Source organism: Pseudorca crassidens, chromosome 13 (assembly GCF_039906515.1).
Source record: "Pseudorca crassidens isolate mPseCra1 chromosome 13, mPseCra1.hap1, whole genome shotgun sequence".
Lineage (NCBI taxonomy): Eukaryota > Metazoa > Chordata > Mammalia > Artiodactyla > Delphinidae > Pseudorca > Pseudorca crassidens.
The window spans coordinates 55,488,718-55,505,847 of record NC_090308.1 but is presented as its reverse complement, the minus strand read 5'-3'; the positions used below and the strand labels follow the sequence as shown (position 1 = coordinate 55,505,847).

The 17,130-nt window shown below is 32.5% G+C and overlaps 1 protein-coding gene across 6 annotated transcripts in view; it reads left to right on the top strand.

Moving 5' to 3' along the window:
• GRIK2 (glutamate ionotropic receptor kainate type subunit 2) overlaps positions 1 to 11,949 on the top strand; it is a 642,939-nt gene extending 630,990 nt beyond the window's left edge. For 3 of the 6 annotated variants that reach the window (XM_067702471.1, XM_067702472.1, XM_067702475.1), the window contains one exon: positions 10,244 to 11,949. In XM_067702471.1, coding sequence (XP_067558572.1) covers positions 10,244 to 10,408 — 165 coding nt within the window. In that variant the 3' untranslated portion in view covers positions 10,409 to 11,949. Of the gene's footprint in view, positions 1 to 5,185; positions 5,299 to 6,180; positions 6,268 to 7,774; positions 7,910 to 10,243 lie in introns of those variants that run through there. The other 3 variants (XR_010933794.1, XM_067702473.1, XM_067702474.1) reach the window with 3 other exon arrangements.
• Positions 11,950 to 17,130: the final 5,181 nt, after the last annotated feature.

Genomic DNA, 17,130 nt, shown 5'->3' with positions numbered 1-17,130 from the left:
AGTTGAAAATGAGGTTTTTGTTTAAAATTTATGAATAACTAATATATTACCATGTCAAGTCTTACCTCCAATGATGATGATGATGATAAAATTAGTGATAATTATTATTATTATTTAAAGATGAAAATAAAATATCTCTTACAGCACATATTTTGTAAGATATTAATGGAACAAATAGGTCTATAATGACTATAGTCTATAATGACTATAATGTTGTTATATTTCCAAGTTTTTTGATAACTAAGAGTAGCATAAGAATGTAATATTTTTAAATGAGGGTAGGTTAAAACTGAAAACAGAAGATAATGCTGAAATATGTAGACCTTATAAAAATCCCCAAATTGTAAATTGCATTCCTTTCCAATAACCACAAGATGGTGTATTACAATTTTTAAAATACTTAATGGTTTTAATTTTGATGCAAATATTAATGCATCAAGGATATATTGCTTTTCATTTATTCAGACTTGTAAACTAAGTAAGTATTTATTTTTTGATGGTTTTCACAGTATGACCTGACCATTTGGAAAGATACTCAAAATGTTTTTCTTTTCCGAATGTATCTGAAGAAGTATCTAACCAACATGTGGATTTTCTAATTGATTTTCTTTGTGCCTTAACTTTTCCCTGATTTAAAAAATATTATTACTTAAGGTTTATTCAGTAAGCAATCCAAGAAACTTCTGTACATCTTAGGCAATTAGAGCATTTCAGGTTACGTGGCTTTGTTTGAAAGGTCCTGTGTTCACCTTGTAAATCTTACTTATAACAGAAAAAAAGCTGCTTAATATACAGAATTTTATTTTTTCTGGTAATATATCATCTTTATGATTATACATTGGTTTTGTAAGCATGAGTTATAAATGATTGTAATAATTTTAATTTTTATAAAAATATTTTATGACATAATTATGGTTTATTAATTTTTTGGAATTATTCATCATTTCTTACATATTTGAATATGTCTTCTTTTAAAAGGTATAAATAATTCTGCCCTCTTGATTTCCAACAAAAGTAGCAATATAATTTACATAGTTGGATCTTTTGTTTTTATCTTATATGTATATAGAAATATTTTCTTTTCCATGTAATTGAAAATGGATTTGCCTGTACAAATTGTTTCTTCTTGAACATCAGGTTGAACATGAATCTTTGAGTTTCTTGATATGAAAAACTTAATAACAAAATATCCCTTTCTTATTACTTAAGTATAAACAAAATGTAGTAAATATGCCTGAGAAATAAAAATATAAAAATTATTGCTCAGATATTGAATTTCTAAGCTATGTGTCCTGTCTTGGATACATATTTTTTGTTCTAACGTCCCTCTAAGATGATTGAAGTACATTTTAAGAACTACTTAGTATGGTTGTTTTTCAGGATATAGTCCATTGTAGTCTACATAGTTGTTTGCATTATAGAACACTGGTAAATCTTATCAAAGATAATCGCTAAATAATACAATAATTTCCCATCACTGAAAACTAAAAAAAAAAATTGAGGACACATGGAATATTCTTCAGTGTATAGTTGAATAACAAATGTAAAAGGCAGTTTTAACTCACAGTAGAAGAACAAATAAATGAAACAATGCAATCTGAGGAATAAGAAGAAAATCAGATTGGCTTAGTTTAAACCTGCAAGACTTACTTCATTCTGTATGACAGACTCTAGGTCCATCCACCTCACTACAAATAACTCAATTTCGTTTCTTTTTATGGCTGAGTAATATTACACTGTATATATGTGCCACATCTTCTTTATCCATTCATCTGTCAATGGACACTTATATATGGAATCTTAAAAAAAAAAAAAGGTTCTGAAGAACCTAGGGGCAGGACAGAAATAAAGACTCAGACATAGAAAATGGACTTGAGGACACGGGGAGGGGGAAGGGTAAGCTGGGATGAAGTGAGAGAGTTGCATGGACTTATATACACTACCAAATGTAAAACAGATAGCTAGTGGGAAGCAGCCGCATAGCACAGGGAGATCAGCTCCATGCTTTGTGACCACCTAGAGGGGTGGGACAGGGAGGGTGGGAGGGAGATGCAAGAGGGAGGGGATATGGGGATATATGTATATGTATATCTGATTCACTTTGTTATAAAGCAGAAACTAACACACCATTGGAAAGCAATTATACTCCAATAAAGATGTTAAAAAAAAAATCCTGCAAGACTAGAGATTCTGGGTGAAAGATTATTCACAAGGAAAACACTTTTCAAAGCTGGCTGAATCTGTATTTCATGGAACCAGAAGAATGAAAAGAAGTTGTTCACAGTTCCTTATGCAGAAATTGCTTCCAGAATGCTGAAGAATTAGTTCTAACAGGAGTAATGCTTTGTAAAAGAAATCATTTATTGGATAAGATATAGGAATGCAAACATTGTCATAAGTCATCAGTAAAGATTTTATTCCAATATTTACATTTTCCAAATAATGCCTATTTACAAACCACAGTATATTTGTGCTTTTCATATATGGGATTTTTATTTAATATATGGAATTTTAATTTAATGTATAGAATTTTAACTGCATTTAGCTGTTCAGAAGTTAAAGTTATGAGTACTTTTTTTTTTAACATTATTATTGGAGTATAATTGCCTTACAATGGTGTGCTAGCCTCTGCTCTACAACAAAGTGAATCAGCCATACTACACATATGCTCCCACATCTCCTCCCTCCCGCGTCTCCCCCTCTCCCCCCTCCCCATCCCACCCCTCCAGGTGGTCACAAAGCACCGAGCTGATCTCCCTGTGCCACGCGGCTGCCTCCCACCAGCCATCCACTCTACGCTTGGTAGTGCATATATGTCCATGCCACTCTCTCACTCCGTCACAGCCCACCCCTCCCCCTCCCCATATCCCCTAGTCCATTCTCTAGTAGGTCTGTGTCTTTATTCCCGTCTTGCCCCTAGGTTCTTCATGACCTTTTCTTTTTTTCTTAAATTCCATATATATGTGTTAGCATACGGTATTTGTTTTTCTCTTTCTGACTTACTTCACTCTGTATGACAGACTCTAGGTCCATCCACCTCACCACAAATAACTCAATTTCGTTTCTTTTTATGGCTGAGTAATATTCCATTGTATATATGTGCCACATCTTCTTTATGCATTCATCTGTTGATGGACACTTCAGTTGCTTCCATGTCCTGGCTATTGTAAATAGAGCTGCAATGAACATTTTGGTTCATGCTGAGTACATTTTTAATATAATAAAATTTAGCTATGAAGCATGCTGATATTTAGAAGTTAAAAGTTGCAAATAAACTTTGGACAAATAGTGCATTTTGTATTGTTTTTATGTTACTGCCTTTCTCTGAGAGCAAAGTATCTCTCAATTTCCACTAATAACCTACATAGGGACTAACTGGATGGGTCTTAAAAATGATTTTACATATAAATATAAAATCATACTTCAAAATGAGATGCTAATCTTCATTTTACTCACTAAATAGTTGCAAGTAGTTGCAAATCAGCAAAAAGATTTTTATGTCATTCATTTATGATAACTCATCCTCTTTTTATGCCCATAAATAAGGTTTTAAAATAAGATTGTAGCTGATTTTCATAACTGGCTTTAGAATTTCTAAAGTGTAATATCTCATTTGAGTACGAAGTTACTCTGAGAGCTATGCAAAGATTATTATCCATATTGTGCAGATGAGGATAAGTATCTCAAGTGTCAAGTGTGTTTCCCAAGGTCAAAGATGCCTAGACTAACTCTATTTACACTATATCACACTACACAAAGTGGAGGTAGAATATTTAACTATTTTTCTTGACAGTTTTTCTCTCTGATGTTCTGTTGACAAGATGTGTGCAGTAGGAGTTTGAATTAGATAGACAGATTATGGGCTTTGATCATGAGCCCTGTATAGTCATTTCATTTTCCTGGACATTAAGCATGAGTTTTGAAATAAAAAAGACTTGGGATCATTCTTCAAGTATGTTCAATCTTGGATAAAATTACTTAACTTTTTCTATAAATCTTTTAAAATAAATAAATGAATGGGTTACAAATACACCACAAATGAAAATGTTTTTGAAATTAATCTAGGTTATATACATAGTTTTTTGCATGTGTCTGGCATATAATAAGCAGCTGTTGTTATAATATAATTATCATTTTTATTTCTAAAGCTGTTATATTTTAACTGCTGCACCTTAAAGGAAAGAGAGCTCTCCTGGAATTAAGCATTAGTTATTTGGATGTTATACACTTTGTTGAAAAATTGTTATTATTATGACTGCTAGCAAGAATATGATGATTAACACTACTTTTTCTTAAAATTGACTTCACAGCTGTATCAACTAAAGTGGTATTGAAGCTTGTCAGACCTTATATATTGATATTTCTGGCTCAAGTAGGGAAAGTGTGAAAATGCATAATGACGCCCCGTTTTTCTCCATCTCATTGTATTTGCAAAATGCACTATAATGATATTCAGTAACTGTTTCTGTAAGAGTTAAGGTTTCTGAGAATATTTTAATCTTTGGTTATGCTTATCATTGTAAAATAATCCAGGCTAAAGAGTAGGATGCTTTGTCATTTTATCTATTGAGAAAAAATAATTTAGCCCCCTAATTTTTTTCTGTCTGATTTATTATTTAGTGTTCAAAAAATTACCATTTATTAAGAGGAGAGTCCAGGTAGAAGCCTCAGCTGAAATTCAAATCACTGTTAATGAGGCAGGCTAATATAATAACACACTTACAGAATGGAAGTCAAGAGAATAGTGTTCCTCTTTTAGCTCGGTTACCAGTTATATGCATACCCGTCTGACTGCACAGCTTATCTAAATAATATAATTTTTTTAAAAGAGAGCTGCTCTAAAACTGAATGTCAAGATCGAAGTTGCTATATAAATATAATTGTGACATAAGTGTCTTAACTAGTCATTTTTCATCTCTCATTGCTTCACTGTTACATTCATATAGCCTTAGGTAAATTCATACTTCTGATGTATAGCATTAGCTATTTGATATTTTTAAAAGACTGCCAATTAAAGAGTACAAATCAAAAGGAACGGGCCATGTTAAATGACATTTATCTTCCTCATTCAATGCACCAACATTAATATAAAATATTGCATATTACATCAAATATACTTTTTATTTCCTTTTAGTTATTATTTAGTTAATTTAATTATTATCTAATGTGGAATAATCTTCTGCAGGGATTAATTACAGTGACTGTTTGGACTTGTCTCTACTACATGTGATCTGGAATTCTTGGTCAAATGGCCTACAGCATCAGAAATTAATTAGAAAATGTCTGAGAATGAACGAGGTATCCGTAATCAGTTAAATAATTTAAATGACAAACAAAACAAAACAGTTTGGTTGATATACGCTAGTACATATTAGGACATTGCACCACAAAATCTGTTAGAAGCAGCTTAAAGATGTTTTAATAGGGCTTCAGATAGAAACTGTATGCAAAAATGGTTGGAAATTATTCTGAATGAATATTGGAATATCATTTAGTTAATTTTATACCATCAAAGAATAGGACAGCAAGATGTATAAAACAGTTTCCTCCTTAAAAAATATATACTAAATAGAGACCTGATAGTAGCATGTAATATTTATGATTATTTCTCTTTCAATTGATAAATGACTATATATTCAACATGAAAGTGATGAGCTTCAAAGTTAAAAAAATTAAACTGGTTATTTTTCATCAGTGGCTGTTTTTTTAAAAAAAGACATTGCTAAATATAAAGATTTTAACTTAAAAATGAAATTTAAATATATCAGTGTTCAATGTGGAGCATGTTTACAACTAGATTTCTAATATTAAAACAATTTATGTACTTCTCAAAGTGCTGTCACATCATGTTATCATATAAACATATCTGTAAATTAGAAAGTTAAGCTGTTAAGAATAAATTATTCTATTACACCAAGAATGATATTCTTGAGAACATTTATCTGCAGACTATTTATGTGTTTTCTTATACTTAAAATTAAAAAAGAAAATAGCTTGTTTAAAAGGCAATGTATATATAGCCAAATTCATATTTTTAAGATTTCCAGACCTTCATTGTTTCAATTAGAGATGTGTAAATACAGGTTGCCTCATTAAATATAGTGAATTTTATAATGAGTTTAATAATTTAAATGCAATTATACATGCTAACAGCTCAAAGATTTAAATTTTCATTTTCAGGAATCTTCTATTTGGTTAGTGCCACCCTACCATCCAGACACTGTTTAGTAAACTTTTGAAACTTACTAAAAGAGGTTTTTAATAATGGTTAGTATCTTTGCACCTTTCTTTTTTCTTTTTGTAGTCTGTTATATTGTGCAGAAACATTTTTGTTGTTGTTTTCACCCTAAGAAACTTTATTTAATGACACAATTCGTGTGTTTCTATCTCTAAGAAGTAATTTGAAAAGCATGGTAGTTTTCTTTCTCTCCCTCCCTCCCTTCCTTCCTTCCTCTCTCTCCCTCTCTCTCTTTTATTCTTTCTTCTTCCCCTTCTCCCTCCTCCTCATCTTCTTTCTTCTTCATTATAACCCAGGAAATTTCCTGTCAAGCGCATTTGGGTTTTTCAAAACCTTATTTCATAGTTCAGTAAAAAAGACATTTTAAAAATTCTGATCATGATATGAAGTAGGAAAGATAATTTGTCTCTATCAAATGACAACAAGTTAGAACTTTAAAAATCAGACTAATTTTTTGGCAACATACAACACAGGGAAACAACTATATTTCACAATCATCTCTACAGTTTCAACTTTAGATTCTTACATAGATCAAGATATGGAATTTACATTCTAAAGCTTTAAAAAGAGAAAAGAATATGTATTTGCCCTAATGCCACAAGTGAACTGTACTTTATGGTATCATTAATTTTTAAAATTTGTCATGTTGATTCCAAACTCTTGCTCAAATCTAAAGGTTTTCATAGTTTTGTGAAGGATTAGAAATGTTATACAAGTGAGAAAAGAACCTATTGTCTTATGGTGACTTTATTAGAACCTAAGATAAAACAATTTTTTAGGTAAACTTACATTGATAGATCAAAAAAGAACTGGCAAAATTCAGCTTATTCAGAGAAAAAATTAACAAAAGTGATGAATGACATTATATAATCAAGGCTACTGATTGCTTAAAGGTTTCTTGATTAAAATTTTCACTTTCTAATGGCTTTGTAAAATAGAGAAAGCCTAAAATAGTAATGGTGGGGTTACATGTTTATAATTTTCATAGCTTCTAAATTTGTAAATATTATTTACTTAAGTTTAAATTATAAAAGATAAAAGTATTGCAATCTTTGGGGCAGGGATTTTACCTATGTTTTATGTTAATCAGCATTATAAAATTTACATTACATAAAATTGCTTAAAAGAGTTTAAATGTCTTTATTTGTAGTCTGAAGTTAAGTACAGGATACTAATACAGTTTACTTTTTAACTTACTGGAAATAAAATTGAGTCATTTCATAGCTGAATGGGTATGTATAAGATTTTTTTTTCTAAGAAAATCAGTTGTTTAGATCACTGTCTTACTATGGACAAAACAATATTTCTATTCTGTCACTTTTTAAAATTAGTATAATCAAAATGTCTAAAACTTCAGCTTGCCAAAGACAGTGTTATAAATTATTTAACATTTAGAAAATTTATTTGTTTTAAATGAAGGCTTATTTCAAACAATTCAGCATTAGCCATGTCCTGTAACATTTTAAAGTGTCGATGGCATCAAGTTCTGACCTTGTTACATTACCTAATCAATTCTTCTGTTAAATGTTTCAACAGAGAACCAAGACTAAGTTACCTCAAGACTATGTATTCCTCCCTCTTTTGGAGTCAGATTTTTCCATTTCTACAGTGTTGTCATCATCACCATCTTCATCATCATTATCATCATGTTCTTAATAAGTACATCTAATAGTAGGTATTAAGCAACAAGAAACACTGTGTCCCTATACTGACTGTCAGGTGTCATATAGATCCTTTAATAGAAATAGAATTCATGGATTTCGGAACTGTATTATTGAACACATAATAAATAACGCATAGAAATAACTCCATAGTTAATGGGGAATTCATGTGTAGCACATAATCATCTCCCATTACAAGTACTAATAAATTAATATTTTTACTAATTTAATGTTATTAAAGTTTTATCTGATTAATTAGATCACTTGTACACAACGCATTTTACTAAGCTTCTGAAGAAAAACCTTTTTAAGCTTTTTTTAAGCAATTGAATTAGAAACGTTAAAAAATAATTAAAATGTTAGGGTCATGTATGGCTATTGTTAATTCAGTCAACATTTAAAGAACATGTGTGTACAAGTCAGTGCCATGAGCACTTAATCTCTGCTCTTTACAATTCAGTGAGAGGGATGCATACACCTAGAGGCCAGAAAGAGAAACATGATAATGAATGAAAAATACTGAATTCAGTGAAAATAATGAGCCTGATCAATTGGAAAGTGATTCCTGAATAAGTTAAAATTTGAGTCATGTCTGGAGGTAAGGGATAAAGCTGGATTGATGTGAAAGATGAAGGAACTCTGCTAGGTAACAGAGCAAGAAGCAAAGTAGAAAAAACTTGGAGGTCCAAAGAGAAGAGTGTGTGTAGGGAAAAAAGGAAAAGGTTGGAGGGAGAGATGAGGTAGAGCTGACTCAGAGAGGTCATGATAGAAAAAAGAGGAGAATTGGATTTTACCTGTTTCTTGGACAAAAAAAATACTATTAATAACCGGTGTTTAAAACAGTAGATTATCTGATAATGGCGAGCTTTTTGAGAATGGCCTAGACATAGAGGTGGGAAGATCACTAAGGAAACTGTTCAGGAATCCATAAAAGAAAAATGAGAATATAGCCAGGAATGTACAAGAAGTTATTAGGGCAGGGTCAAAATCACAAAATTTGGTATCAGAATATCTTGCTGGAGGTGTAGGTGTGAGCTGCAGAAAGTGACTTATCTTTTCTCTGAATCCGTTTTCTCTGTTGTACAGATGCCCACCTTAATTCAGTATTAGTTTGTGTCACAGAGGTGATGTATACAAAGTATTTTTTTTAAATATAAGGCATGTATATGGTATTAAATATTTTTATCCTGTATTATTTTGGAATTAGCCTAAGCTGATAAACAACAAAGAAGCAATACCAAAAGCAAAAAACTAAGTCTTCACGTGTATATTTAATTAGGTTTATTTCATTATGTTTCCATATCACTTTTTGGAATTTTGTAAATTTTTCATACTTGTCCACATTTTTAGTTGTTGTCCACATTTTTAGTTCTTGCACAGAAAGAGCCTAAGTCTTAGACCATCTGAATGTCAACAACAATGTGAAACTGGTTCATGAATCTGATTTATGTGTACCTAACACACGTACCTCAATTAGCTGGGGAGGGAGACTAACAAATTTTTATTTTACGTTTTGACTCTGTAATAGGAATTTGAGGAGTGTGTAATAATGAGCCCCAGATATACAGAATTTCTGGCAAATCTATTGCCAATAAAACAGGAATTTAGAAAAAAATTACGTATAGGGTCATTTTTTTCTTCATGGAATAAATTATTTATCAGCTCTCAGTTATCAAGCTGATGGTGACAAAGAAGTTAATATGTGTGCATGGATTTTTAATGTGATACAATGTCATTTCATGATTAGCTCATACGTGTTTGTAATCATCATCGATAGTTTTACAGGCAGAATCACAAAATGATACAATGAATAGCAGAAATTATTTTCCATATTTTATGTCTAAATGTGTGAGTACTATTTTTGTTCTGTTATGAAATGCATGATGAAGAATCCACGTTTAAAGAAAATTTTCATATCTCATGTTGTGATCTAAAAACCAGTTCATTTTTTTCTAATTTTTTAAAATAGCAAAAATGGATTTCTGGTAACCAATTTGTGTATATGTGCTTATATTTAAATTTTAAGGTCGATTTATATCTTATAATGTTAATTTTATATCTGAAAATCTTATTCAACATATATGTAATGTATGCATTCCTAGTTGGCAGTTCACTTCACTATCAGGTGGAGATTTTCTTTAAACTTGCCCACTCTGATAAAATATTTTAATTATCATGATTTGTATATTAAAATTGTAATAATTTGTTATAATTTTCATAATGGAGTTTTTCAAAACTTCAAGGCTGCTATGTTGACAAGTCTTTGAGAACGATTTTAATATTGTTTCAGGACCGTTGCCATGGATCTGTTTTGTAATATTTCGTTTTCTTTGTTATTCTGTAGAGGTCCTTCTGTAGTGCCATGGTAGAGGAATTGAGGATGTCCCTGAAGTGCCAGCGTCGGGTAAAACACAAGCCACAGGCCCCAGTTATTGTGAAAACAGAAGAAGTTATCAACATGCACACATTTAACGACAGAAGGTTGCCAGGTAAAGAAACCATGGCATAAAGCTGGGAGGCCAAACACCCAAGCACAAACTGTCGTCTGTTTTTCCAAACAATTTAGCGAGAATGTTTCCTGTGGAAATATGCAACCTGTGCAAAATAAAATGAGTTACCTCATGCCGCTGTGTCTATGAACTAGAGACTCTGTGATCTAAGCAGTTGCAGTGATCAGACTTGAGTTACAGGCATCATGGAGAACCAAGTTACACGGGGTTAAACTGTTTATCATGGGTTCCTCCCTTCTTCTGAGTGAATGTTACATACGCATTTGTGGCTGGTTTCAAATGCAGTTCAGTAAGAAATTACAGGTTCCTTTTGAGGCCCAACTGTTGCCAGGAGATGGAGCATAATTGCCCCAAGGGTAACGAGGTAAAAAAATCATTAAGAATAAAAATACTTGGAATCAGCAAAAACTGTAGTGTTGCAAGAAACAATACAGTCTTCTGAACATCCAGATAAGAGGGTAGTGATGTTACTAGCCCCCAACTACTCAGTATAATGATCATCTGAATTGACAATACGTGTTTATAAGATGTGATAAAAATGTAATGCAAAACAAATCTGACTTTCATGGCAAGTGGAATATGAAGCAGATCTTCATCAGTGTTTTTCTTTCTTTCTTTTTGTTTTTTCGACAGTCTGTGTCACTGATTGAGATAGAAATGTCAATTACCAAGGAAATAATGTTTTCTCTTATATTCACCATGGCAGGAGATTTAACATGTAACTCTATCAAATCCCTACCTATTCCCCAGACACCCTTTCCCCACTCCCGCACCGAGAAAAAAAACAACAGTTGGTTCAGAGATTCTGAATTAAAAAGGATGATGTTTTGCAATCTTTGTCTTAAGTTGTAAAAGAGGGCTGAGTGTTGATAGTTCTGTGGAAGACTGAAACTTTCATTCTAACATTCAGATATGTTAATCCAAACCCTCCTTCCTGCTATAAATGAACTTGATGGAGCCTGGGCAGATCTCAGTGAAAGGATAAAGGGGACTGGTCATCTAAAGAAAAGTACGTGTGGTGAACTTTGACGTGGACTGCATTTATCAATACAGTCACAATGTTAAATGAACAAAATTCTTGAGCAGTTTTTTTCAAAAAAATGTTCAGGTTTATTTGTGGAAATGCAAGATTTCTATGAAAATAGTTTTTGTATGGAAATTTTTGTAATACTTTTTATCAACAAAATAAGAACATGCGTTCCTGTCAGGGGTGTGATGTCAAGCATGAATGGTAGTGCGTGTGCACCACCAACGTTTGGTGAAAACTATTTTTATCAAGAAAAAAAGGAATCATAGAAGAGAAATATTTTCAAGTTAGATAATATAAAAGCTAGGTGCACTACCACCACTGCTTACCATGCCACACCCCTGGTTTCCACGAGGCTGATAACATACTGTAACGAACAATTGTGTGTAAAATGGTAAAAGACACAGAACTCTTGACAACATTGTGATAACAGTTGAGTGCACACAGTTTGCTGTTTGAATCCAATGCACAAAATTTAAAAAAATCATTAAAATTATGTCCATTTTACTTTCATCTTTGACTTTCATTTTTCTCTTGTATGGGTAAAGGAATACACAATATGCTCCTTGCATGAAGGGAAGTATACAGGTCATCAAGGATGGCCACTTCCCAACTACCTGGAGAAAAGAAGAAAAAAGCTCAGGCCATGAGCTATTCAGATGTAAGAAAAGCTGGACTGGGATATAAAATGTAATCTTCAGGCTTAGTGCAGTTCAAATGAGAAAACTAGCAGTTCTAGAGGCTATAGTCATGATCTTACCTCTTCTGTGAGTGGATATTGACTATGTCAATAGGGTTGTGTAAGACTATAGTGATTGCTGATATTATATTTGAAGTTCAACTGATGTCCAATTTAAGAATTAATTGTGCATTGATAATATAATTCAATGAAGGGAGAGGAAAAGATAGGCTCAATATCAACAATAAGTTAAAAAAAAACACAAAAAACTTCATTCTGTCCCAAAATTTAACTTTAGGGAGTTATATAAGTCACTATTACAAATCTGAGCATTGGTTTTGTTTTTGTTTTTTTTTTTTAGTGGTAAATAACCTCAAATAACATAGCTTATAAAAATGTTTAGATTTTGGTCAATATTAAGCTTTTCCTCAATCAGATTCTAATCAGATTTTAAAGAACTTCTAAATTCAGTTCTTCATTATATTAAACAACCTTAATAATTGGCAGAAAATGACAACTTTAATTATTTTTAAATAGGAAATAACTATTTAGATCTTTGGTATGATTTGATAATAATTTTATTTAAGTATTAAGTTAACAAATTTCAAAAAGTATTAAAAAACCTGTTGTATTTTAACTCCAAAGGTAGTTTAGAACATATAAATGATGTGTAATATTTAACTTTTATCCACTTCCTAAAAGGTTCCTGCATTATTGCCAAAACAGATACTGCCCTACTCATTGGGTGCTTATGTGTATATGAAGTACTATTCTTAATTATAATAAAAATCTTGATTACTTTCAAAATAATTTCAACCAGTAAAAGAATGTCTCCTCTCTCTGGAAAGGCAATATATTGGAGTAAGATTATTCTCCAGTATCTAACACTCAAATTATAAAAAGAAGAGGAAGAGAATGCCTATTCTAGTCGACAATGTAACCTGATGACTCCAGGTAATCAGTGGAGACACATATACCACAAATAAAGAACTCTAGCCAGTATGGAACACCAAGGGGGTATATTTACACACGCCACAATTAAATAACCCTAACCAGATGAAAGTATCAAGGATTTATATTCATTGTATTTCACAGCTAAGTAACCCTAACAACTATGAGAATACCAAGGAGATATATCCACACATTTACAAGAATAACCCTAACCATTATGGGAGCAGCAAGGGGACAGATTCTATTTTACAAATATGTAAAATGGATAAGGATATTTTATTAATTAAAATCTTTCAAATATTTTGCAATTCAGTTACATATTTTTAAGAATAAGTTCCTTGTTATTACTGAATGAGTATATGTACTAAACACTAACGATTTTAAAGTATTTTAGCACAATGCTTTTTAATGTTTGTTTACTATGAAATTTGCATATAGCAAATCATATACAATGCATATGTACAAGAGAATCATGGCATCTGGCTGTAGTGTGCACCAAGAATTGTTTGTCACTGGGAGTGGGCTATTCTATATATTCTGAAACTAGGCTTAGTGTCACTCACCTCCAACTCTGAGGTGTAAATTTAAGCAGAATACTTTAATAGAGAGAAGAGAGTGCCCAGCTGTTTCCGGAAACAGAGCAGGAAAAAAATAATATGGGCCAGGCTCACCTAGGAATTTTGTCCTCAGTTTAAAAGATGGTAAATGGCAGTGAGAATTTGGTCATGACCGTCCTGAGTGTATCTGTAATTCGAGTCCTATTGCTCAATTTGAGTCCACGAGAGTGGCCCTTTGTGTCTGCCGCACAATCATTATTGTGAGATTCTTGCCATTTGAGGATCCCCTTAGGCTCTCTACCATGTAGGATCCCCTGTTGCCTTTAACAGATGTTCTCCCTTTTCTAGGTTTATCTCTAATTTTGGTGACTTCTAAAGAAGGATTACCCAAGAGGTCAACTTTTTGAGCTATTTCATGTGTAAAAATGCTTTTATTCTACTCTCATAAATAATTATTAGTTTTGCTGGGTGTAGAATTCTAAATTGAAAATAATTTTCTTAGATAAATTTGAAAGCATTTTTTCATTGTTTTCTTACTTCTAATTCACGCTGTACAAACGTGAAGCCATTCAGATCTCCAATTCTTGGTATGTGAATTTTTTTTTTTTTAAATTCTCTCTTAGGTTTGTTTGATCTTCTGCTTGTCCCCAGCATCCTGAGATACTGGAGCTACCAAACTGCTGAGTCTACATTTATTACCTTTGCTTTCCTATTTCTCATTTCTGTCATCTTTATATTCCAAGTATTGTATTGAGTTTTTCATTTCTGCCAAATTATTTTAATTTCTATGAGTTCTTGTTTTATGAATGTAATAATTTCTCTTATATCTCTGAAGACATTAATAGTAATCTTAGGACATTTCTTTCTCCCTGAAAAGACCTCAGTTTTCTCCCAGTTGTATTTTCCTATGTGCTTGTTTGGATTTCTATCTTCCATATTAGAGGTTTTCTTCAGATACTTGTTAATTCTGAGCAAACTGTTAATGATTAAGAAAAGGGGACTAAAATCTGATTTGGAAGCTCTATGTGCACAGCACAGTAGGGGAGAATATTTACCTAATTAGAGCTTTACCATAGATTAGTCTAGAGGGACTATTTGCTGATGAATCCTTCAAAATGTCCCTATCTTTGGATCTTTCCTTTGATTACCCAGAAGAGTATCTTTTAATTTTCTGCCTGGAGATTAAGGCCCTGACTGCCAATGTTCTGCTAATCATAGGTTAAGCGCTCTTGAGATCTCTGCATTCTGCATTCAGAATGACTAAGATCACTTAATCACCCTGTTTTAAATTTAGCAGTCAGGCTTTCAACTGGACCTGGCATCTTCTAGTCTGGAGTCCTTCATTTTTTCTCTTTTGAGAATAATTCCTTATCACTTTGATGAGGGGTGAAGAACAGCCTCAGAGGGGTGAGAAGAGGGAGGAGAATACAGGGATCCACTGTTTTCAAACTACATTCAATAGGTCCTCCTTGTTGTATTCTTCTCCTACACTATTAGTTATTAAGGCATATTGCACAGCTGGGTCCTGTGCCTTGGAAGATTCTGTGATATAATTTGATTGGTTCTCAACTTTTCACACCTCCTTGTTGTGTTCTTTCTCCTACACTATTGGTTATTAAGGCATATTGCACAGCTGGGTCCTGTGCCTTGGAAGATTCTGTGATATAATCTGATTGGTTCTCAGCTTTTCACACTGACCCCTTGGAATTCTATTTTTTCCATTCTGCTTGGTTAACTATCATTTGTTCATGTGCTTTCTCCTTCCAAAAATTTTGTTGAAATTTTCACCTCTCTTGTTCTTATTCTTGGAGTTTTATACATTTAAAACAACAACAACGACAACAACAACAAATACCTCTCTACTATAATTTTTATGGTTGAGTAGGGAGCAAAATTTGATGCATGCATTCAATCCTTCACTCTTATCTGGAACAAGAACCCTGTCTCTAAAGAAAATATTATGCAGAAATCCAGCATAGGAGGCAAATAAAAACTAGAACTACTCTGGTTCTAATAGAGTAGAGACAGAACAGACCTTGCTTTTATAATTGTAAAGAATGTAATATTGTCAATGACTTCTTACAAATATTTTTTCTAACTCGGTATGTAAAGGGGATACTTCCACAATAAAAAGGAATTTCACAAAATGGAGCCCAAGAATATTTTTGAAATGGGGAAGATTTCAGTGCCTGTCAAATAATGCTAAATTTGGAATCCAATGTAATTTATACCCTAAGGGCTTAGGTCTAATTCAAAACATTCCAACTTCATTTTGTAAAGCTCAAGACGTATGTGTTATAATGTAGATAAGGAACACTTTCTTAGTGAACCACGATGAACTGTAAGATTTTAAGAATCCTCTTTAATGTACTGCCTTACACTGTACCTTGCCTTCACATTTATTATGAGTGTAATTAAAAAAAAAATTAAACAAGTATATCCCTGCCTCTTTACAAAGAAGAGTAGCTGTTTTCCTACATTTCAACTAGAGATTTCTATAATATTATACCATCAAAAATATAACTCTCTCAATTACCAGCCCAGTTAACCTTAAGGTCAATATGTAGAGTTTAATATCTAATCCAATATCATTGGATTTGATATATACACTGAAAAATCTAAAATCATAAATCCCCCTCACCTTGGACAAAATTCATGTTAAAAGGGGAAATAAAAGACACACTACACACATGCTCCTTCTATAATATTTTAAGTTATTTTTTAACATGTATCTTGTATCTCAGCTCCTAATCTAAGGTTTTCATATAGTTTAGGATAAATGCCATAGCTCCAACCAATATAATCACATTTCCACCAGGAGGAAGAACAAAAAGAAATTAAAAGGGTCTTGCTCCTTCCTTGTAAGGACACATACCACAAGTTGCACATTATGTTGGTCAGAAATAATGATATGGCTACACTTAGCTCTAAGGTAGAACAGGAAATGTAGACTTTAATTTGGGCAGCCATATGCCCCCTAAAAATCAGGTGTTCTATTACTAAAAAATGTATGAAAAATTGGGGGGAACAAATTGCAATCTCTGCCCTCCCGGTATTTCTGGTCTCTCACCCCAACCCACTAAACCCTACCTTGTTCTATTCACTCCCTATTTTGTTCATTTACCACCTGTTTGCCATCTACCACTACCGTTTTCTTTTTATCCGATTCTCCCATATCTTACTGTTTTTCTTTACATTTCTTATATTTTTCCCTAATGGAAACCTGGATTTTCCCTTATGACAATATTTGTCTTGAAATTCAACAAAAGAGGAAGCAGTTGGCAATTTCTTTTCAGAATACCTTTCATTTAGTTATAGACAAAGACCTGTCTTATATAACCATTCCTTTGATTCCCAAAATATTCTTCCTCCTTCTTTAAAAACCCAGACACCTTGGTTAGAATTGGCCTGTTACTCTGTGCCCTGCCATCAAGAATAAGCATGCACCCATTTGTCTATATTTAAAAATCAGTGAACCTACATTATAAACTAAGTTTTGTGTTAGAT